General features: G+C 37.5%; 1 protein-coding gene across 1 annotated transcript in view; it reads right to left on the bottom strand.

Annotated features, from left to right (window-relative positions):
• The window catches only part of NOX4 (NADPH oxidase 4), a 79203-nt gene extending 56346 nt beyond the window's left edge, over positions 1-22857 (bottom strand). Inside the window, exons 1-5 of the mRNA XM_082682357.1 lie at positions 22567-22857; positions 21786-21881; positions 21107-21145; positions 11686-11760; positions 2302-2320 (exon numbers count right to left, since the gene is read on the bottom strand). Of these exons, the coding sequence (XP_082538483.1) occupies positions 2302-2320; positions 11686-11760; positions 21107-21145; positions 21786-21881; positions 22567-22623 (286 nt within the window). The 5' untranslated portion in view covers positions 22624-22857. The remainder of the gene's footprint in view (positions 1-2301; positions 2321-11685; positions 11761-21106; positions 21146-21785; positions 21882-22566) is intronic.
• Positions 22858-24888: the final 2031 nt, after the last annotated feature.

Genomic DNA, 24888 nt, shown 5'->3' with positions numbered 1-24888 from the left:
GAACATCATAAGAACATATGCCATTTGAAGCAAGTTATAAAAGAATATAACATCTGGGTATAACAAGTGCATGGCAATTTTCCTAAAATCTCAAATACATGGTTTCTTATCTTAAATCTACTACTTAATAACTATTCATCTTGAGCTAGTTAACTGTCCTTTTCTGTAAAATTAAGGATAAATGTTCTTATTTTTAAAATTAATATAATATATATGATACAGTAATCCTAGTTCTTAGAACTTTTGTGAAAAGTAAAACCAGTCCAAAATATGCAAGCACTATATAAAAATAATTTATTGCCTTGGGGTCACAATATCACATCCTTTCTCTGAATGTTCTCCTCTGTGCTTCCATAGTAAGTTCCACTTTACATTAGTCACTCAATACATATTTATTGTGATATACACATATCCCATGGCACCAGGAGTTTAATCATGAACAAAAAACAGAGAATGTCTGTTCCTAGGATGTTTATATTCTAGTAGGGAAAACAGGCACGAATCACATAGCTACACAATCAAACATAAATTCTAAAATGATCAATGCTGTGAATAAGAAATACAGAGCATGAGCATGTGTAACAGGAAATGAAAACCAAATAAGGTCAGGAAGGTTGCCATGATTAAGTGAAAAGTGAACTGAGATTTTGAGGGTAAAAGTACAAGTCACTCAAAAATAAGAAAGACACCTATACAGAAGAAAAAAACAGCATGAGAACTGATGCAGCAAAGGGGAGCATAGTGTACATATGAGAATTTAATAGTAGCTCAGCGTGGTTGGATTGGAAATGGAAGGTGATTACAACATAAACGTGGAGAAGGGGGAGGCCTGCTGGATTGTGTAGGTCATATTAAGAATGCTCGTCTTGGGGCACCTGAGTGGATCAGCCTGCTCAGTGGGTGCCTTCAGTTCAGGTCATGATCACGGGGTCCTGGGATGGAGCCGTGAACCGGCTCGTCACTCCGCAGACAGCCTGCTTCTCACTCTGCCTGCCGCTCTCTCTTCTTGTGCATTCTCTCTCTCTTTCTTTGACAAATAAATAAATAAAATCTTTTTTTTTTTAAGATTTTATTTATTTGACACAGAGAGACATAGTGAGAGAGGGAACACAAGCAGGGATAAAAGGAGAGGGAGAAGCAGGCTTCTCACTGAGCAGGGACCCCGATGCAGGGCTCTATCTCAGAACCCTGAGATCATCACCTGAGCTGAAGGCAGAAGCTTTAACCCACTGAGCCACCCAGGCACCCCATCAACCTGATATTCTGACATGTTTCCTTCTCAATTTTGCTTTGGCTAAAAGTTTTACATTCGTGTTCTCCACATCTTCACCTAGGTTCTTGACAATGCTATTAAAGTGTATCAAAACCCTGTTGAAATTGTTGACCTGCAAACTACCTTTTCTAGTAAATTAACTTTCAAATGAACATTTTGCTCTCAAATGGTAATTTTCTCAACAATTTTGAGGGAATATGACATTCTACATGTAAACATCTATGCAACACCCTTGTCTAAAGGGCTTTGAAAAGGCTGGAGAAGTATTAAAAGTAAGTTTTAATAACTGGTCATTTTTCTGTAGCTACCTCTCAGTGAGTCAACAATTAGTCAACTATTTCCAGGAAAAAAATAAAAATTACCATAGAGGTTTATAACAAATTATTTTATATTCTGGATTGGCATTTTGTGTTTGTTTAAAACTATGTAAATTTGTACTCATTAAGATCAATTTTGTTGATTCTTTTTATTCAAACCAAATGAAGCCTATACAACCCCTAATTCTCACATATTTTATAGCCACAGAATTGTAGTTCGTTTATGGGGCTTTACACATCATTCAGCCCAACCTTCTTTTTGCCACTATTCACATGCTGCTGTGGGAAGAAACACAGTTTAGAACCCAGGCCCACCTCTAGGCTATCTGACGTTTCCTAAGAACACATCAATCCCCAGAACAGAGATGTGAATCCAGACATCTTGCCTAGTGAACTTTCCAAACTGTAATACTTCCTTACTCTTTCAATTGCTTACCTGTTTTCCCACCAGTACTTTTCCCTGTCATTTTGTGTAACTCTTTACAGAATATTTTCCTATTCTGACTGAACACTGAAATCACTGGATGAACTATTTACAAATAAACACATCTCCGCTGTACTTTCTGAAATTTTCATTCTTTAAATCTGGAGAGGGGGCCCCAGGAGGTACACCCAGGCTTGGCAATCGCTGTTTTAGAATGCACTTCAAAGTCAAACAAACCCGAGTTTAAAACACCTTTTTGAGCTGTGTGGCCTGATAGATTTTCTTACCCTGTCTCATTTTCCTCATCTATAAAATAAAAACAATACATCAACCTCAACGAGTTATTGTGAGTATTAAGTATATCTAGTACCTAGTATGGTACCCAGCATCTAGTAAAAAGTCAGCAGAAGCTATTTTCATAATCCCATCCACTAACCTGCTCTAGTTTCAAAATGTAGGTGTTCTTAAGGCATGCCTTCCTACAAATAATTTCTTCCTAGCCTGTTTTTCCATCCTCAGCTCTGAAGAATTAAGATTCTAAAGAGTTATTTATTTATTTGACAGACAGAGGTTACAAGTAGGCAGAGAGGCAGGCAGAGAGAGAGAGGAGGAAGCAGGCTCCCTGCTGAGCAGAGAGCCCGATGTGGGGCTCGATCCCAGGACCCCAGGATCATGACCTGAGCCGAAGGCAGAGGCTTAACCCACTGAGCCACCCAGGCACCCCAAGAATTAAGATTCTAGTTGCAGCTATGGGAGATGAGTTTTATTGCACTTGGCTGATTCTAAAGATTTCAAGAAAATTCCTAAGCAATTAGTGGGTGTTCAATAACTTTAAGGTGGTTGAATGAATGAGTCTATGAAATGATCCTTCAGTGTTCTCATTTTGGAAATTAAGAAATAAATAATCAAGACCAAAAGAGATCACCCAAGAAATGTAGTTTACATCTAGTGTTAGACTCAGACCTGTTCTCTCCATCATGCCATAGTGCCCAAGAATGAAAACTCTGCCTCCATTTCCCCAACTGCCACCATTCTTGAGATTAGGATTTACTTGATAGAACTGCATGCCCAATTTAAAGATTTAAATTGGTATTTCTGTCTAGATTTTGTGTATCTTGTCTTTCCTGTGCCAAAAGCCCAGACAGCAGAAGAGACTCACTTTTAAAAAATCTTTAGGGCCACTGTAGCTCTTTGATGAGTCTGTATAGGTCATCTAATCCAAAACTTTTTATACCAACTTATATTAAAAGTCTGTAAATAAGCCAAATTGATGATCCCATAGGGCTCACTGGCCATCCTTTTACAATTAATGCAGCTCCTGGAGGTATTACCAGAGTAATAAGCTCCTTTTCTGAATTTTCACCACATATCTTCATTCACTGTCCCTAGCTCATGGTGTTTGTCATTTCTTCTATTTGGGACGGCATTCCACCTCTTCCAACCTTTATTTCCTTTAGAGTACTTGAGATGTTGTATTAGAATATTTTACCTATTTATCTCCTTGTTTTCCCCCAAAAGCTAGCAAGTGGCAAGCACTGCTGAGTGGCAATGCCCAAAATGCCTCTTATTGTTGGGGACCTCAAAAGTGCATGCTCATTAATAGTGAAAATTATTTTGAAAAAAAAAAAAAAAAAAAAAAAAAACTCCTCAGAGAAAATATGCTTTTAGCAATGAAAGTCTAAGTAGAATTGAGACAGAAACATGAGCAAAAAGAGACTACTCCATAAAGTAGTCCATACAATTTTCCAAAGCAATAGTAAGCACTTTCTGTCGTCTTTATAATCACCAAAATGGTCCATGGCAGAAAATTAGAAAATTTATTTTCCCTATCCCTCTAAAATCAAACTTGTGGTCCTAACTAAAATTTCAGTGTGCACTATTAATATAGTATAATAGGGGTATGAATTAAGAATATGATAGGCATTTCATACAGACAGGATCGTACTTAATGATTCTTAAAAATGACATTTCAATGAAAAGTTACTTCAAAAAGTTGATTACCTATTTTGATAAGGCTTCATATGAAAACAATAATGAATAACATGCCATGAACTATCAGAAAGCAGTTAATAATAATTGGAGTAATTATTTCTTTAAAAACTTCCAAAATAAACTAGCAATTCAGTGGTCTTGGGGTATATCCAAAAACTCATGAATGTCCCCTCATTCCATTATGAACTATAGTTCATGCCAAATGATCCTAGCTGATTTCTGTCAACTAACTGCCCTGAAGAATTTAACTATGATGTAATTTTTGACTCACATTGACCTCTCTTTCAATCTATAAACTTTTTTTTTTAAACACTGTTTCTAAAGAAGCTATCAGTTCTTAAAAAAAAAAAAAAAAAAAAAAATGCAGCCAGGAATGGAGTGGGGTGGGGGGTAGATTTTGTTTCCATATGATTAAAGGGGCCACCAAAAAAAAAAAAAAAAAAAAATAGAATCCATCCTGACTTCATATGCAGATTTCCTTATGCTTAACCCAGATCTTCCCTTTTATACACCATCATTCATCATTCCATCCTTTCTAGAAGTAAACTTTCTTCCATTTTCAGTAGGTATGTACTCCTTCCTTAGAAGTCTATTACAAGAAAGAAAGAAATACAGTTCTTAGACAAGAAGAAAGCAAGATTGTAACATGGTATTTCTGTCTAGATTTTGTCTATCTTGTCTTTCCTGTGCCAAAAACCCAGAGAGCAGAATAGATTCACTTCTAAACAATGAGTCTGTCTGCAAAAGTTGAAGTTCAACCTAAGTGAGATCCAGAACTACATTAAATACATTCATGGGTTTCTACACGCAATGCCATCTACTAAACAGATCACCACATTAAAAAGCATATTTTTATCACACTTAATACCTGTGACCCCTACCAAGGTTATTGTCTCCAAAACCTAGAACTGGAGAACTTAACAAAACACTAGTCAAAACTTGCTCCACTTTCTCCTGTAGAACTATTCTAAAAGGTAAAAACAAATCAAATGAAAATGGCTTGATCTCTTTCGCTGAAAAAATGGATTTTTTTTAATTCACCCATGATATTTCTATAGATTTTCATGCTCATCTCTTATAATCTACTCCTATCTACAGCACAAGAACAAGGGTCTCAAGAATTACAGCACATTTGCTTTTATGTCATTGTTACAGTTCCTCCTCCTACAGAAATTTGCCATGCACAGGGAAAGGCACCAAGGAATGGCATGTATTTTGGAGAGCATGGTTGGCTAGGAAGTTGAGACAGGCCCTGTTTTTCTTCCGTCACAGGTCCAGCACATCTGATCACAATTACAGGATATTTATTTAGTCACATCTCAGCTACTCTTCATCAGGAACAATCATTCCAAAACCTTGCATCATTCTTCCTCATCCTTAAACCATTTTTAATTTCTCAACATTCCTCCTAAAACTTGGAAGCCAAACAGATATACTAGAATAATTTTGAAAGGAAATAACAGTCAAAGCAATGGTACACCCTCATTTGGTTAGTCTTGTAATCAAACTATCCTTAACAACATATATTAAAACTCATACAGTGGGTGTGTCTGGGTGGCTCAGGCAGTTAAGTGTCTTCCTTCAGCTCAGGTCATGATCCCAGGGTCCTGGGATCGAGTCCCGTGTCCAGCTCCCTGCCCAGTGGGGAGTCTACTTCTCCCTCTGCCTGCTGCTCCCCCTGCTTGTGCTCTTTCACTCTGTCAAATAAATAAAATCTTAAAAATTAATAAATAGATAAAACTCATACTGTGACTACAGAATATTTTATATTAAGATTTTTCTCTCATTACTCTCATTTCTCTCATTACCATTTTATTTCTCCTGAACTCAATCTTGTTTGTTAACGACTCTTATTATTTTAATCTATGAAACTGTCTTTAAGTTCTATCTTGATCCTCAAAATACTAGCAATCTTAGCTAACTCAGCATGTCTTTTAACTATAACTTTCAACTTTGAATCCAGTTAAATTTCTCTTAGTCTTTCTTTGAAAAAAAAAAAAAATACTGTCTCCAATAAGATATTAATTCTGAGAAAACTCTAGGTGTATCAAAATGGCTAAAATGGCTGAGAGAGTAGGTACTCAGTAAAATGGACTGAATGGATTGTCTGGTATAAACTATTCACCTAAACTTCCTGATGCATACATTTCTTTTTTTTAAAAAAAGATTTTATTTATTTATTTGACAGAGATCACAAATAGGCACAGAGGCAGACAGAGAGAGAGAGAGGGGGGGGGAGGCAGGCTCCTCGCTGAGCAGAGAGCCCGATGCAGGGCCCAATCCCAGGACCATGGGATCATGACCTGAGCCAAAGGCAGAGGCTTTAACCCACTGAGCCACCCAGGCGCTCCTGACGCATACACTTCTAAGCATTAGACTCTTCCAACAAATTCTTCAGAGTTTAATTGGTCAGCACACAGTAGTCCACACTAGTTCATCTCCTGGTAGAACAAGGCATTACATCAAATGTAAGATGATAAATAGGTATAAGAGAGTAAATATAAATCAAAAATAATCTTTTTTTTTCCCTAAAAAAACTAACATTTAATAGCTCCAAAATATCTCACTTTGGAACTTCTTTTTTTTTCCCCCACCCTTCCATCCCCCTCACTTCGGAATTTCTTAAAAAAAATAAAGTGGCATACAGAAATACTTGTCCAAGTGTACATAAAAATTTCTATAAGGATACACTGCAGTATGGCATCTGATAAAAACAAAAAGACTAGGAACAAATTGGTTAACAGTAGAGAAATGAAAAAAATTATCTCTACATTATTGGACAGTCTTTAGCCACAGAAAATAAGTTAAACTTGCATAATGGAAATGAATTAATAATATGCACATGCAAAATGTGTATCTGTATGTAACATAGATTATATAGAAATAAAGGAGAATTCCTAATTTTTTTCTATGGTAACATCAGTATTCAATGTACAGAGAAGCATGTGTTTCTTTTGAAATGTAATGAATTTACCAATTAAGTACCAAAAACTAAATGGATAGATCACAATGAAAATTTGCAATAAATAAAATTAAATGGGTTAATACACTTTGAATTTCTAATAATATATCCAAAGGACATGATTATATAAACAAGGGAGGTATTCTATACAATGATGTTTTTCATAGCATTTTCTGGGTTAATAGAGACCATCTGAATGTCCGAAATTTGGGGAGTGTTTGCAACAGGTATGTTTGTATTTATTCAATGAAATATTAAAAATAAAAAATGTATTTTTGAACTATATGTGATAATATAATAAAAATAAACCTAATATAATATTTAACGCTGCATGTTAAAAGAAGAATATAAAACTGTTTATTCTAATCATATTATTTAAAAAAAAAGAAAGAAAAAACTTTTAATTAAGAAATAACCAAAATGTTAATGGTGGTTAGGTGTGGGTTCTGAGATGATTTTTTTTTTTTTTGCATTTCCTCCCATTTTCTATAACAAATATGAAAAAGATTTAATAAACCTGAAAGTCACAAGAAAGATTATTTTGTAAGTAAAATGGAGTGGGGGGAAAGTCTTAGAAGTACAATTTGAGGAGAAATATTATCTTAAAATACTGAAAAGCAAATACTGAAAGGCAATTTTCCTTTTATTTCAACTTTTGTGCATTTGTCCATTTTCCTCCTTAATTGGATGCATTATTTGCATACTGAAAAATCCATGACAAACTTTACAAATTATCTTGCAAATATTTCCATGGCTTAAGGTGATAGTTTCCAGAAGAAGGACATTAAGCTACTGGGCTCTTTTTTTTCCAGCCTTTGATAAACAAGAAGATATTTACTTCAAGTTCAGGATCAATAAGACAGTGTAAGATAGGACAGGACATGACAGTAAAGGGCAGAATAGAATGGGACAGAAGAAGACCGAATAGGACAAGACAGGACAGGACAAAATAGGACGAGGCTGGACAGGGTAAGATTGGACAGGATAGAACGGAATAGGACATAACAGGACAGGAACAGGAAAGAGGGGAAATGTGTGAGTGGGGGGAAGAGGGGAAATAAGAAGTGACATTATAGCTGGCAAGGAAAAGGGGGATTCCAAGTAATGAACAGAACTACCAGGGTAATGGAAGGGTGTCAGAGACAGCGATTCTTGCACACTACTGCAACTTAAGTGGGGCCCACACATTAGATATCATCCAAACCACAGCTCCCTTGTGACAGAGAGCATCGCACATTTCTTACAGCTTGGTCAGCTTATGTGCTCTTAAAATATTTACCAAAGCGTTTCAGAGAAAAAAAATAAAGTATTTCTACATATATTACAGTATTAATAAAGAAAACCCTCATATGCTACCATGAAAAAAAAAGAAAAGAAAAGAAATAACCTTCCAAGCACACTCCATCCCACAGCCTTCGTAACCTTGCTTGGTCTCTGGGTCCATATAGCTGTCTATTATATTACACTTTGCAGCTCAGACAGTTTGGATGAATCATTGCTGTGACGTGTCTGTTTACTTTTCTGTAATCCATTCCACTCTATTCACCTATCCTTTTAATGTTTTCTTCTATATTTATTCCATTTCCTATATCTCTTCTTTTTTTTTTTTTTTTAAGATTTTTAAATTTATTTGAGAGAGAGAGAGAGCACAATGGGGAGGGGCAGAGGGAGAGAGAAACTTCAGCAGTTTCTGCACTGAGCAAGGAACCTGACACAGGGCTCCCTCTGAGCACCCTGAGATCACAACCTGAGCAGAAACCAAGAGTTGGAGGCTTAACCGACTATACCACCCAGTGCCCCCTTGCCATTTCCTCTAAGTCTGATGTTATATGTGTTATTAATAATAACTGTAATACTGTTTTTACTGTAACTGTTTATATGGGTAGGTTTTTTGTTTAAATGGTTAATATCATATGCAATACATAAGAAAAAAAACCATAGGAATACAGAAATCAAATAATAACTTTAAATACTTGCTGCATTCTTCCCTTTAGTTATCCAATAACCTTTAGACTTCTCACTGAAAACCAGTTACTACAACTGAATATCAATATTTAAAGTTGTACCAAGTGTGATCACATCCAATGTCATCTCAATCGCACTAAAAACCTTTATAACAAGTATATAGAAATATCCTAACAAAAATGGGTACTTTTGTTACAGTATGAACAGATTACTTGTCCTCCAGGGATTGGGCAAAGTTTCTAAATCACAAAACCTGGAAACTAATGTATAATATCTGTACTCTAAGAATATGCTTTATGTTTATCATGATGTTTAGTTGTGATAAAGTCATAAGTCATGATTAAGTCACAGGAAATCAGAGGAAATCGAAGGGTCTCTTTCTGGGAGAATGGGCAAGTCCACTGTGGCAGATGGGAACCACAGAATACTGTGTAGCAATTAGAAACAAAACCCCAAAGAACCGCATACTCCCATGACAGACTTTAAAAACCTAATACCAGATGGAAAAAAAGCAAGAAACAGAATGAGTCTATGCATAATACCATTTTGGTGAATTCAAAGAAACATGCAAATAAAATAACAATAGAAGGATACATGTCAGCATGTTAAAAATGTTCCTGTTGTCGGGAGGAAAAAGGAACTGGGGATTTGGAGAATGAGGAGTAATTACACAATGAATTAATAAATAAATGAATGATGAAGAAAGGAAAAGGCCCAGGAAGACAGTCGGCTACAAACTAAGATACATGTTTAAATACTCGGTACCTGAAATCCAAAACATAGCTTTTTAAATCCTTTGTTTTTACAAAGAGTCACTGCTAATGTCCTTTAAAATTAGCTCTCTTTGTGTGTACTTCAATCTTCGGTTGGTTTGATAGAAAGCTTTTAAAAGGCCAAAAAATTGATAGAACTTGAAAACCCCATTACCAGTTAAAAAGCAATTAATTGTGAGCGTCAATCGTTTTGAAATTCTAATTAACAAAACACACTGCCACTTGCAAAATATCTCTTTAAACAATTCATAATATATACACTGTCTGAAATTAGGAGTTAATGTCTCTTAGTTGCTGGAAATTTTGTCATTAGCGGCCATTTACAAGTAGATTTCAACATCAAAACATTCTTAACTTCAAAAGTGTCGCCTAAAAGAAATGACTCCAGCATAGTCTACTCTAACTTGCCATTAGCAAGAAGGGAAATCATGCTTTTTGAAGGCCTCACACGCATTTCTTCCTCATCCTACTTAATCCTCTCTTCAAAACAAAACAAAAGCCTGTAAGAGATACTAGGTTAAACTATGCAAAACTGCCATCTTTTTTTTTTAAGTCAGACTATTTCAATACTGGAATTTTTAGGTAATTCAATTTCATAATATAATTCTCCATTTAAAATTGAGGAAACTTAAGGCTTTGGAGGTTCCAATAAATCATTTAAAGATACATTTGTTATAAGATAAAGTCTCAATTTCCACTTTAGTCAACTTGTCCATAAAAATCCATGTTCTTACATTCATTGTTCATTACATTGTATTGTTTTCATTAAACTTTGGAATTTTCCCAGGTGTTACTATATTTGAAATTTAAACTAATCGTCATTACATGCTTAGGAAAAGGTGGTAACAGAGTTTTTACAAGAATTTTTACATGTGTCATAGAAGACTTGAACAAATGTTATAAATCTAAAAAATTGGGTTGTACAAAATATATTTTCTTCTTTGAGAATAACATGTCTAAGCTTTAAAATCAGTACAAGTCAAAGACTAGTTCTCATCAGGCAAACCAAAATTAAGTAAACTCTATAGAGCCATTGTGATCGTAAACTCCTGTCAGATGTTCATTTGACTCATTTCCCCTTCTCTTATGTTTTACAAAACATACGAGATCAAAAATAGTTCAATGATGGGTTCTACATAGTCCAAGCCAAGCTCCAACCCTACAGAGAACTTCCATGGGAGGTAACAAATGTAATACAGACAATGCCCAACAGCAAATGCCTTTTCTTGAGTGGAAGAACATGCAATGGAAGCTCTGCATTCTTGTGGCTTAATATGAGTCATTTTCTTTTCCAACTGGAACCCATTAATATAGACCACTGATGATATTTGCTTAGTTTTCCCTTTAGATATTTGGGGGGGGGGGGGGCAGAAGGGAGGGGGTGGAAGTGGGAATAAAAACATATTCTTTACCTTTGTTTGCATGACTCAAAGCACTTTATAAATGTGCTTTTGGGTCCATGCTTTTCAAACTGAGAGAATTAACAAAGCTCAAAGGCCCAAAGTAACTTCTCAAAAGCAACTTGGCCCAAGGAGATCAGTGAGAGGTAAATGCATTCTTATCACCCTATTTTCAGCATCTTCACAAGGGGTGGTTCTTTTCTTGTACCACGATTCTCTTGGGTCACCCTCACCAGCCTGGAAATCAATGTTTTCATTCAAGGTAAGGTAACAGCAAGTTATGCAGGTAATTAGAAGGCCCATAAGAGAGAGAAATGGGGGGTGGAGGAAATTAGCATAGAGAATCAAAAGAAATTTGTTTGGATCACTACCCCTTTGTATCCTTCCAATGCACCTGAGCTTTCAAAGATCACATGAAACAAAATTAGTGGCCCTTTGAAATCAACTATTGGATCATCTTATCACCAGAAAAAGGAATCTAGTCAGAAAGGCATTCATCATAAATCATTTCTTATATTTATCTTAGTATTGAAGTGCCCACTTTTCTTCTTAAATTTCAGGTGTATAAAATGTTTTTACTTTATGTACATCACACATCTCTTCTTGCCTTAAACTATCGAAGACCTCTGATATCCTTGGGATGTGTCGGAAGACCTTTAACAATTTCCCAAATTCAGAAAACCCTTAAATCATGTGATTTAAACCAATTTCCCATAGAACTTGTATTTGATTCATTTATCAAATGAAGTCATTATCAAATTCAAGTTCTCAATTTCTAAATACGTAAACATTCTATCGATCATGCAAAGTCCATCTTCTCCTTAATCTACTTTTTCTTTAGTACCACTGCCAAAGCACTAAAGAAACCAATTTTCACACTTATTTTTACCACATTGTTTGCTTGTTATCACATCACAAAGTTGCTTTAAAATGTGGATACTAAGAAGTGAGACCCACTCCCCACCTAAGTCATCTGCTCTTCTACTAAGGTCTCAGTCTTAAATTCTTAAGGCTTAAGTCTTAAGGCTAAGTTCATGCCTTAGCACAAATTATTAATTACAACATGTCACAAACCATCAAGATCTCATTTCAAGAGTCAATACTGTAAATGTAATGCATATTGAATATGAAAGGCCATCTGACACTTGTCCCTCATTCCTTTCTCCATGACTTTGCTTTTGACCCCTGGAGGAGCTCTGTCATTGTGCCATGGCTGGAGCCTTAAAAGCTGGGAAAAATGACAGGACGCAGCAACAGTAAAGAATAACTACTTTTCACATCCATGATGTTTTCAATTATTCAAAGTACTTTCCTAACCTTTGTATCATCTTATACTCAACATGACACTCTGAGATACGTAGAACAGTTTCATCATGTTTCAGTTAGGTGAACTGTCACGTGTGGCTATGAAGGAGAGAAGAGGGAAGGAAAGAGGAGAATTGGCATCTGGGGGAACACCTATTATATAATGGTTTTTATCCTTGGTACTTTATCCCACAAGCAAGTTATTTATAATTTGTTAGTTTCTCCTTATGTAATAGAATCTACCTTATGGACTAGTTGAGTGGCTCTGTTGTTAAGCATCTGCCTTCATCTCAGGTCATGATCCCAGGGTCCTGGGATCAAGCCCCACATCGAGGCCCCTGCTCTGTGAGAAGCCTCCTTCTCCCTCTCCCACTCTCCCTGCTGATGTTTCCTGTTCTCGCTATTTCTCTGTATGAGAAATAAATAAATAAAATCTTTTGAAAAAAAAATGTATAAAGAATGCAATTCAGGGCATCTGGATGGCTCAGTCCGTTAAGTGTCTACCTTAGGCTCAAGGTCATGATCCCAGGTCCTGGAATCCAGTGTGCAAGGGCTTCTGGCTGAGTGGGGAGCCTGCTTCTCCCTCTCCCTCTGCCCCTCCCCACAGCTTGTGTGCACACGCTCGCTCTCGCTCTCGCTCGCTCTCTCTCTCTCTCTCTCTCGCACACAGCCTCTCCCCCAAATAAACAAAATCTTAAAAAAAAAAAAAAAAGTAATACAATCTGTGTCCATGAGAACATTTCAATGAATTTTGGCTCTTATTTTTGTTTACAAGCATAAATAATTTATAATAATCCTATTCAGTGCTATTAATACTAGGAATGCTAAATAACACTACCTAATTACAGTAATAACTATCATTTGCTGAGTACTTATGTACCAAGTGCTAAGCATTTCACCCACATTTTCTCATGTAATCTTCACAAATAAACTGAGGGAAAGATTTAAACTCAACTTCACAAATGAGTTAAACTTACACTCAGAATAGAAATTTACCAGAATCATCAAGGGAGATAAAGGCCTGAGCTAGGATTCAAACTCATAACCATTTAGCTCACGGTTTAATGATCTTTATTTGATTGTTTTTTGAATATTTTATTTTCTTCCCCAGTATGACCTAGGCACTCTTAAAATCAATTTTAAGATCATCACATTGCTGAGCATGATGAATTAGAAAACTTGACTAAGATTAAAAGACTGACTTGATAAAGGAGACATTTATTTTCACCAAGTTCATCTGTCAAAGGAGCTAAATGAACTAGATTAATCCGTAAGATCCCTATAACATTCAGTCATTCTACAAGCTCTTCTGCCTCAGGCTGGGAGAGAAAGCATAAAGCATATGGCCTCCAGAATTGTGAGGAGACGCATTTTTGTTGGTTAGACCGTCCAGTCTGTGGTACTTTGTTATGGACGCCTGAGCAAACTAGCGTGGGAGGCACCAGTTAGGCTGAGGTCTACAGGTCTGTGCCAGGTCTAAGAATAATCCATAAACAATATTCTTCCCCTGATTCCTGATCGAGTACTTATCGATACAAAAACACACAAACATACATATAGACAGTCTGATGCACAGCCAGTGGGAGGACACATCAGAAAATTCCAGTTTTAACCCCATCTGTCTCAGAACCTCCCTGGGAGTGCACAGTGATTGAAAACAAGGTCCTCAGTATGAGACAAATGTGGGTTCCAATAGGGCTTCTCCTGGGGTTAGTTGTGTGACTTGGGGACAATTACCTAACCACTCAGAATCTCAGTTTCTCAATCCCCTAAAAAGTGATGCTTCCTATCTTCCAGGGTTGTTACTTACAAGGATAATTTAAATAAAAGGAGTAAGTGAAATTATATAAAGAAAGAGCAAAGAACTAATTATATCTGGCCTATACTATGTGATTAGTAAATGGTAATAGTTGTTATCAGGTTGAACTATATGAAATGGCTGTTATTTGATTATTCTTTATCTAAATAGCAATTCATGTAGTTCAGCCTAATATAATGTCACATAGAGACAGAAGAGCACAATAGTTAACAATACAAGTTCTGGAACCAGGATGTGTGGGCTGGAGTCCTGCCTCTGTCACTCACTAGCAAGTCACAGAACTTCCCTAATGCAGTTGCTCAAGTGAAAAATTAAAAATATCTACTCTGGGGGCACCTAGGTGGCTCAGTCAGTTAAGCATCTGCCTTTCGCTCAGGTCATGATCTCTTGGGATGGAGCCCCAAGTCAAGTTGGTCTCCCTGCTCAGCAAGGAGTCTGATTCTCCCTCTGTTCCCTCCCCACCATTGCTCATGTTCTCTCTCTTAAATAAATAAATGGCTTAAAAAAAAAAATCTTCTCCACAGGATGAATGGAAAATCTTAAGCAAATTAGTCCACACAAAGCCTATTTACTAGACAGTCCTCAATGAATATAACCTACTATTGATGTCATTAATATTATTAATAACAAAATGAAGTAAGTAGAGTTGAAATTCTCTAAAATTAATTCTACCTTCTAATTCTATGCTATTTTGGCTGGTATTGATAAAAGACAATTATGCAGTGGACATTCAGCTATATATAATAAAGAGGTTAAACACTGAGTGCTGTTAAGTCCAAAAAATATTACGGAATCAGAAATAATTTAAATAAAAATAAGTCTCATAAAAAATTCCTTGATAATTTGTCTGAAACAAATCTAAAACAACTATAATGCTGAAAATTATGTTATCTTGGGAGTAAATTATCTTAACTTCTTAAATCGCTAAACATCTTTAAGTATCATTTCCCATAAGATGGAAAGCTAGTGGTCTACACAGTGTGGGGTTTAATTTGTTTATGTGTATGTGCGTAGAGTTGTTCATCATAACAGACTAACTGTTGGACTGAGGATCAATAGACCAGAATCGTGACCAAGCCACTCATTCAGTGGGTGATGGTGAGCAAATGACTTCAACTTCATCTTTCTGTTTGGAAAAATGAGGAAGAAGTCTATGTAAAGATACCAAAGCTTAATTCCAAGTCTAAAATCCTGAGTCTCCAATACTGTAAAAGGATTAAGACTATAACGATTGCATCAAGGGTAAAAGTAAGTCCTTTCACCCGCCAATAAACAGGAAGTAAAGTATTTTCAGATACCAGAATGCTAAGAATAAAAACAAACAACAACAAAAAATCACCCATTCAGTTAAAAAATATCCCCTGAATTGAAACACACTGCATGCTTAGGCAAATCTAGCTGCTTTTATATTTTATGCAATAAATGAAAAGAATTAATGATCAAGCCTTTTCTAAAACTCATAGATGGTATATATTCCTTCTCAGCAGAAGTAAACCTGCTTGGGTCAGCTATGAAACCAATACTGATTTAAAATCCTAGGTGCATTTGCACAGACAGTCTAATCTCTGACCTTAACAAATTCATAGGACATCAGATTTCTGTCTCCAAAAATTGTTAATTATGATATAACTTCTAGGACTTTTGAGAGGGTAAATTAGTTAATATTTCTTAATCACTTAAAGGATAATAATTAACCAAAGATAGATCATCACTCTGAGACTAGAAAAAATCTCAATGTTCCCAGCTTTTTTCCAACTAACACAGGTATCTCAATAAAAGTCTTTAAAAAAGAAAAAAAAAAAGATCTTCATGATGGTGCAGTAGATCTAAAATAATTGTTGGGGGGGAGGTTCTGGCTGGCTCAGTTGGTAGCACATGAGACTCTTGATCTCGGGGTTGTAAATTCAAGCCCCACATTTGGTGTAGAGATTACTTAAAAATAAAATCCTTAAAAAAATAATAATAATTGTGAGACAAAGCAAAAAAAATTAAACATCTCATCATGGCACCATGAGAATAACTAGGTTGAAACTGAATGTTCTATATACAAACATTAGTTTGGGAGGAAAAAGATAGTAAAACCAAAACACATTGAATCTGGTCTATAAAACACATTCTCTTCTCAAAGTAAGATGTTCTTATCAATTAAATTATATCTGTTAATTATTAAAACATCAGAAATACAACTCAGAAATAGATGAACTTCAGTATGAGGGCTTCTACCCATAATATATTGAGTTAAACTGCCCAATATTTCAAAAAATTTAGGGAAGAAATCCATATTTCTCAGGGTCAGTGACAACATGTTAGGACTTTCTAGTAAAGTGCAAGCAACTGCATCTTCCATTCCTTGAAAACAAATAAATCAAAAATAGATTTTATCTTAAAAAATCAAAGTACTCGGGCGCCTGGGTGGCTCAGTGGGTTAAGCCGCTGCCTTCGGCTCAGGTCATGATCCCAGAGTCCTGGGATCTAGTCCCGCATTGGGCTCTCTGCTCAGCAGGGAGCCTGCTTCCCCCCCAACCCCTGCTTGCCTCTCTGCCTGCTTGTGATTTCTCTCTCTGTCAAACAAATAAATAAAATCTTTAAAAAAAAAAAAATCAAAGTACTCCTTTATTTAAAATTTTGTTATGGGAAGGTAGAGGAGGTTATTCCTTGGTTAGTTTATGTGTACGTGTGTTTGTTTTGGCTTCCCTCAAAAGAACTTTTTTTTCTTCTTCTTAGCTTAATTTTAAGATTCCAAAACTCACAGCATGTCATAATTAAATATCTCCTAGGAAGTGCACAGTCTGATTAGCACATTAACTCAGGCATAAACCAGCCGTGACCAGGCTGCCTCCAGGTCTGGGTCAGACCAGTTTGGGAGAGAACAGTCCTGATGAAAACTCCTACGAAGACACATTAACCTCAATGTTACTTTATCTTCCATCAGTTAAGATCTTCTTTTCTCAGTCAGTTTTTACGTGACTTTTTTAAACCATTAATCCTGGACGGAGAACAAATCACTAGCATCCCATAAATATAAATAAATATAGATGTAAAAAATAAAGCCACTAGTTCTGAGCATTAAATAAGTTTACCTTCACTCTCAAAGGTCCCCACCACAGATGATTAGGGAGAAGTCAGAGATATTCTTAAGGTGACCCACAAATAACAAGGGCCCATGACTTCCCATCCGATATCAACTCCTGTTTTGGAGAGGGAGAGTAAGAACACTACCAATATCCCTATGTTTTTTTTTTATTGGGCTGGTTGGTGGTCAGCTGTTTGCTGTAAAACAAAATGGTAAGTGTGTATGACCATGGGAGTAGGAATATCTTCTCCCACAGTCTATGCTTACGCTGTCCAAAATGGTGACCACTAGTCACACACAGCTATTAGGCAACTGAAATGTGCCTAGGCCCACCAAGAAACTGAATTTTTAGGTTTAGTATTTTTTTTTTTAAGTTTAAAACTTAAAGCGAATAGTTCTTTGTGTTATTAGAAAATTTTTAAATATGTTTGGAACAGCTTAGGTATGTCAATTCACTTTTTTATTTGTAAAATTTTATGAAACCTAGACACAAGTCAAGTACTTCTGATGAAAATCTGGTGACTGAATTATGATGTGCACAAGTATAAAATACATTTAGGCAACAGCCTAAAATACCTCATTGATATTTTTAAAAATATTGACTCCATGTTGAATACTTCAATCCAATACAATAGTTTAGATAGATCACTTTAAATAAAATACATTATTACACTTAATGCCACTGAAGTTTTAACTTTTTTAACGTGCTACAGAAAAAATTTGAATTGCATGACTCACATTACATTTCCGTTGGACAGCACTGATGGTGAGTAATAGTAACCAGTAGCCTAACTACCAGAGATGGGCCAGTAAAGTGTTTTGAAAATCTGTGTAGCATGAGCAAAGGCAAAAAGGTCAGACAGGACTGCAATCACATCCCAGGTCGGATGCTGAACAAGTCATCAGCTTCCTCAGCCTACTTCTTCCCATGTGTAAAATGGGAAGAATGGTTTCCTGGCTTAAACCAAATATTTGTAGATTTGTTAATACATAGTTGGTTTCCAGTAGAAAGCAGAGATTTCCAACTACTAAGAATTAACTGCTTGTCAATATCTATGCCTTCTTGCAAATGGGCTATATTCTGTAGACCCTTCCCTCCCCCTCATACTTCTATGACTGTTACTGTAACCTTACTTTTAAAGATGAATACTGGCAATCTTTATACTCAAGACTATTATCAAAATAATCAGCAACTGGAGGAACTCCTTCGATTTGTGTTTTAAAATGGTAGTAATTTCATCTCCAGGAATACCATCATTATTTTTAGGAATCTAAAGTTCACCTTCAAGAGACTTATGGGAGAACCTGGGTGGCAGAGTCAGTTAAGCATCCGACTTGGTTTTGGCTTAGGTTGTGATTTCAAGGTCATAAGATCGAGCCCTACCTGGGGCTCTGGGCTGAATGGAGAATCTGCTTGAAATTCTCTCTCTCTCTCCTTCTACCCCTTCCACTCGTGCTCTCTTTCTTTCTCCCTCTCTCTAAAATAAATTAATAAATATTTTTTAAAAAGAGAGACATCTGTAATATCAGAACACTTATTATGTTCCTTTCAGTCTTTCTAAAATTCATCACAGTGGGACCTTGTCCTCATGAGGGTAGGCTCTAAAATGCACTAAGGCAGTAAGTTAATAATAATGAAGTATCAGTATTAAACATGTAAAAGATGGGAGTCAGAAGTATTTATTTTAAGATTAATTATATCCCATTGTTATACTCTATTTTCTTTGCCACTTGAAAGATGCCTGCCAATTCTTACACTATAAGGTAATACCATAATCATCAAAAGATTAAGAATAATAAGCCTAGGACAAATAAAATTAAGTCCTCCTTCATAAAGCAAATAGTAAAACCATAGATAAAGTTCATTTTTCACTAAAAATATCGACTGAAAACATTCCAAAATGATTTAGATAAATTAATGTTGAGAAAAACATCCTATAGGTAACTACTGAAAACTGAGAAGTTTGGAAGTCATCTTTCATTTTTCAGGAGGATGACAAGGAGAAAAACCATTCCTTTCCTCCCCACAGTGACTTTTCACACAGTGCTGACTTCTGACAGGATGGCCTAAGGGTCAACTCACTATGATCATTCTTAGGTTTCTATAAAAACTAATTTACAACGAACCCTCTCTTCTTCTATCTGTTTGTTGCACTTTGTACTCACAGTTTTCAATTTAGGCCTTTTATCATTTTTTCCTTTGCCTCACCATTGAATCTCCCTAGCCTGTCTTATTATTCAAATAAAAGCACTAGAATGTGATGGTGAGAAAAAAAATAATAATTATTTTTTTTAATTAGTTGAGTTATATGTGTGTGTATGTGTATACCCTTCATCGTATCTGACTTGTCACCAAAATAAATTTGATGTTGTCACACAGAATCTAAGCTCATAAAAATTAACTTGCTTGTTTCCAACATAATTAATTTTAAGTAAGTTATTATTTTAGCTTAAACTATATCATAGAGATGAAATCCAAAGTTCATTTCCGGCTTCAAGTTGCCTCTTCTTAAATTGTATATTAATACAAATATCTCCTTTAAAAAATTTGTCATTTTTGACAAGAAAATTTGCCATCATAACCCTTTTGAGCTTTCTCCAAGTTATTCATATAGTTACATAAAAGGTCAGATACTGCCTACTGAAAAATCCTGTGTTCACTAATTCATACCTAAGGGGACTTACAAGGGGGAAAAAAAATTTAAAAGGTCAGAGATCTTCATATATTTATTAGAGAAAATTTTTCTTAACTTGCTTATTCAATTTTAAGTATTTATTGTTCGATTTTCCACTAGATTATAAGAAACTTGTGGGCAGGAACAAGGGCTCCCTTTCCGTGTGCTCATTTGAAAAGCATGGGTTTCATGACAGTTTGATAGATGGTTAAATGGAAAGGTGGTTAAATGAGAAAGAGAAAGAAATGTTCAGATTTAAGAGTTACCAAGAAAATGAGGAGCACCTGGATGGCTCAGCTGGTTGAGCACCCAACTCTTGATTTCAGCTCAGGTCATGATCTCAGCATTGTGGGATCAAGCTGGATATTGGGCTTACACTCAGCACAGAGTCTGCTTGAGATTCTCTTCCCTTCCCCTCTGCCCCTCCCCAGTGTGTGCTCTCTCTCTCTTGCTTGCTCTAAAATAATAAATAATTTTTAACAGTTACCAATAAAATAAGTCTCATCTTTGAGAACATTTTTCTTAACCCATTAGTTAAAAATACAGGTGTTGGATGGCGATAACGTGTCGATGTAGGTTCATCAGCTGTAACTTATGTATCATACTGGTAGGGGATGTTGATAATGGGGGAGGCTATGTATGTGTGTGGGTAGGGGAACATAGGGGAAATCTCTGTACCTTACTGCCAATCTTACTGTGAACTTTAAATAGCTCTAAAAAAATAAGCTCTTTTAAAAAATCGGTGTTAAACTTCGAAAATATCAATTGTGTGACCGAAAGATAATGAAAAATAGTACTTTACTGTATAAAACAAAACATCAGTTAATTAAATCTCAATTGATGGCAGTCTTAGTTAGCATGTGCCAAGCACTACTCTCCGAGCTGAAGTCTGAAGATAAATAAGATCTATAAATGTAAAGTAGGAAATGCAAAGCTGGTTCCACTAAATTCACGTGAACTAATCCTAATTTTAAAACATCATTAAACCACAGAAAAGAAAACAATGCATCTCCTATTTAGAATGTGTTCTCTTCCCCAATGAAAGGGAATGACAAAATTTTTTTTCAGATGCTCTAAAATTTTTCAATACACTTTATTCTTCTTGCTTGTTGCTCAGAAAATGCTGACTCTTAATATAAAGTGAGATGTCCTCAAGGCCTCTGTCTTCTGTTAAGGAGTCAAGTAGGAACGGAAAGAATGAGATCAGAAACGCCATGGACCAGAGAAAAGGAAAAATATTAACATGAGATAAATCAGAACAAAGTTCTGCACAATATCATTCTCATATTAGACCAGAACCCTGGAACCATAATCAACCAGTAACCTAGGGTAAGAAGCTAAGAAACGGCTAGAAATGAATAGCTGCTTCAGACACATACTTTGTGAGGAATGGCAGTAAAAGGAAACAGTGCAGAAATCCTCTGGATAAGCTTATGCGCAAGCTGAAGTCTTTATTAGTGATAACTAAAAGCCTACCATTGGTGGGTCCTGCTGGAGAAGCAGATCCTTCAAGGCATTTGGCAGCTGACAAGAAGCTGCAACTTCTCTCAGGCACTACTAGCCTGTTCTGACAGGTTCATTCCCTTCATTTTAGCACATAGAATCTTTGGTTCTTGAAAGAGTTAGTCCTTTTAACCTACATGAGTGTAAATGATGCATCAAGAAAACGGGACGACTTCAGAAAAGGACAAGCCTTTCTGAAGCGAACAACCAGGGTTTCTTTAATAAATGGAAGAACTGACCAAGCCTGGTAGCAGTGTCCGCCTACCTTAAACCCAATCTACCAGGTTACCCAAGTCCCACTTACCCCTAACATCTGGTGGAGGTAGTGATACTCTGGCCCTTGGTTATACAGCAGGAAGGTTTTCCAGAAAAGCAAGACATTCAAGGAGAGCCAGATAAACTAGATCACAGAGAAAGAGAAAACAAAAATTAAAAATAAACATTACTTGATGAATGGAAACCTTAAGTACATTCGTTGGACACAATACTTTCAGACGAAGCTGGGTTAGTAATTGCAGAAAGCATTTTCAATTAACCAGCAGGCTGAAAACAAAGCTGAAAAGAGCAAAGCAAATCTTAACTCAGTTTCTGCACTTGAGATGAAGCATTTGGATTGCAAAGAAGTCTCCCAAATGATCGGCAGACATCCTCCGCAGTACAAAATGAGCCTAAGAAATCGGTGACATCACCTCGTCCGGAGAATTGCATGTTGTTAAAAATGCAACACCGAACAGAAGCAATCTGGGGAAAGAGTAAAGCGGGGGGAAGATGTTTAAAGGGTTAAGAAAAAGTTGTGTTCACTAAAAGTGATCTCTTCTCCCTTCCTCCACATCCGCTCTCCCATCAGTGTGCAGAAAAGTTCCCATGCCTTTGGAGCCGGGATGCGATTGGGAGGTGTGGGGGGGGGGGGGGGGGTAGGTGGTGGTATTATCTCCAGGTATTAACAGCGGAAAGTTTTGTTAGTTGAGAACGTTTGAATTAGAGGCGAAACTTCTTCCAGCTTCCCACCCGCGCACGCTCAGAGAATGAATCAAAGTTGCTGCACGAGAGACAAAACGCAGGGAGAGCCTTGCCCGCCATCCTACCAGGCAGAGGTGTTTAACCCCTTCGTTGGCCAGCCAGTTCCTCCAAGACACAGCCATGCCGCCGGCCCCGCCGCGCTGCGCTCTCCGCCGGCCGGCCCGAGAAGGAGCGGCGGCGGCCGGGGCAGCGGTTACAGTGGTGCGGCCTGCGAGGGGGGAGCGGGCGGGGACCGAGGGTCAAAGACTGAGTGGAAGCCCGGAGCCCGGCGCCGAGCCAGCCCGGGCGGGGTCTGCGTCCCGGAGCCGGGTCTTCCGGGCGCCGCGGCTCCGGCCCGCGCGGGGTCTGCGCTGCGCCGTCGGCGGCCCCAGCCCGGCGCTCGGAGCGCGCGCTCCCGGTCCCCGCCGCCCGGGGGCGCGAGCCAGCCCCGCCGCGCCCGCCCCTTTGTCTGCGGGCGAGCCTGTTGTTGTGGCTGCTGCGGTTCAGGGTGTCCGGCTGGGGACCGGGGGCGGCCCCCGCGCAGCCTCAGCCCCGCCGGCGCGGCTCGCAGAGACCCACAAAGATGTGGAGAATGCTACCCGTACCCTAGGTGGGGAAGCCCGCCGCGCCCTCGTACACTCGCGCACACCTAGCTCTTTGGCACGGGTCGTTTTCGCCAAAAAAGTTCCACTCAAGGAGCCTCCGTATGGAAATTCGAGCCGGAAATACCCTCCTGTGCACAAGTGTCCGCCTTCTCCCGCCCACCCTCTGCGACTCATCCCACCCCCAAGGAGCGCCTCCTCACAACCCCTTACCTAAAGCTTCCCTCTACCTCCCCCTTCTCAGTCCCTCACCCCCCCCCCCCCATTCAGGCAGAGCTTTGAAGAAAACTCTGAATAAAAAGACCCAGCGGTTTCATGGTTAAAGCTGACGTAATTCTCAGGGGGCTTTAGGGAAGCTCAGATTCACTCTGTTTGGAAATGTGCGTTTTATTACCCAGTATCAGAATTTGTTTAGTAATAGGAATCCTCTGGAACTTGCCCCAGAGGCCTGGGGAGAGGTGAGAATAGTATGGGTGGACACGGGCTACCTATCCTACACTGCAAATTATCAGTATCAGGAAGGGGGGGAGGGTATTTATATAGAAGAATGTCTGATGCAAAGTAAGTGTTCAACAAAAGTTTATGAAATCAGGAATTTCCCAAGCTTTAACAACTAACAAGTGGCAGGAAAGGTAAACCACTAGGAGCCTAATCTCATGGCTTTCAAGCTTTTTTTTTTTTTTTTAAACAAAATCCATTTTACAACACATGCCATAATGTGTAATTAAAACTATAATATCATAAAATCTTTTCTTACTACAGCAAGGTACTTACCGCAATTAATTTGATGGACCGATGAATGACAGCAACCCTCCGTTCAAAACTTGAATTAATCCATATCAAGTGTGGTTTACATTTCATGCAGTTCACTCTCTAGTAGTTGTCATTTCTCTCTGATAGAAAAGACTTTCCTGTTTCATGCATGATCAAATCCTGAAAACTGCTTTAAATCTTTCGGGAGTTAGGAAGTATATTATTTATAAATAACACCTTTTCTTTGTATTTCCGATGTGATGCTTAGAGAACCCAAAAAAGACCACCCAGAGAACCCAGGGAGAGTCACCCCTGGGGAAGGTCAAATTCTGGGACACCCTGGTACTCCTCAAATTACACCCTTGAGTAACCATCTGAGAGCCATAAGTTCAATAGATGGGAGGTAAAAAGAGTCCAGCAAAATGGTTTGGTTCTTGCCACAAGTTGAGAGGAATGAAGCAACGAAAAAAATAGTAAAACAAAAGACACTTTTTCTTGACTTAATTGACCTAGTTCTTTTTTTCCCAGTTTTATTAAGAAATTATTGACACACATCACAGTTATAGCATACAGCATCATGGTTTGATTCACATGTACTGTGAAATGATTACCACAATAGGATCAACCAACATCCATCTTCTCATATAGATACAATAAAAAGGAAAAAAAAATTTCTGGGGATGAGAACTCTTAGGATTTTCTTTCTTAACTCCTATATACCACACAGCAGTATTAGCTACGGTCAACAAGTTTTACTATATCTCTAGTATTTATCTTATCACTGGAAGTTTGTACCTTCAACCACCTCCCCCCAATACACCCGTCCTCCCATCCTCTATCTCTGGTAACCACAAGTTTGAGCTCTTCTTCTAGGAGTTGTTTTCTTTGTTTTTGTTTTTGTGGGAGTTCTGTATTCCATCGATAAGTGAGATCATACAGTATTTGCTTTTCTCTGTCTGCCTTACTTCATGTAATGTCCTCAAGTTCCATCCTCATTGCCACAAATAGGGGTATTTCTTCGATTTTAAGACTGACTAATATTCTATCAATACA

This window comes from Mustela nivalis (genome assembly GCF_964662115.1).
Source record: "Mustela nivalis genome assembly, chromosome: 9".
Classification (NCBI taxonomy): Eukaryota; Metazoa; Chordata; class Mammalia; order Carnivora; family Mustelidae; genus Mustela; species Mustela nivalis.
This window is presented reverse-complemented; position numbering and strand designations above follow the sequence as displayed.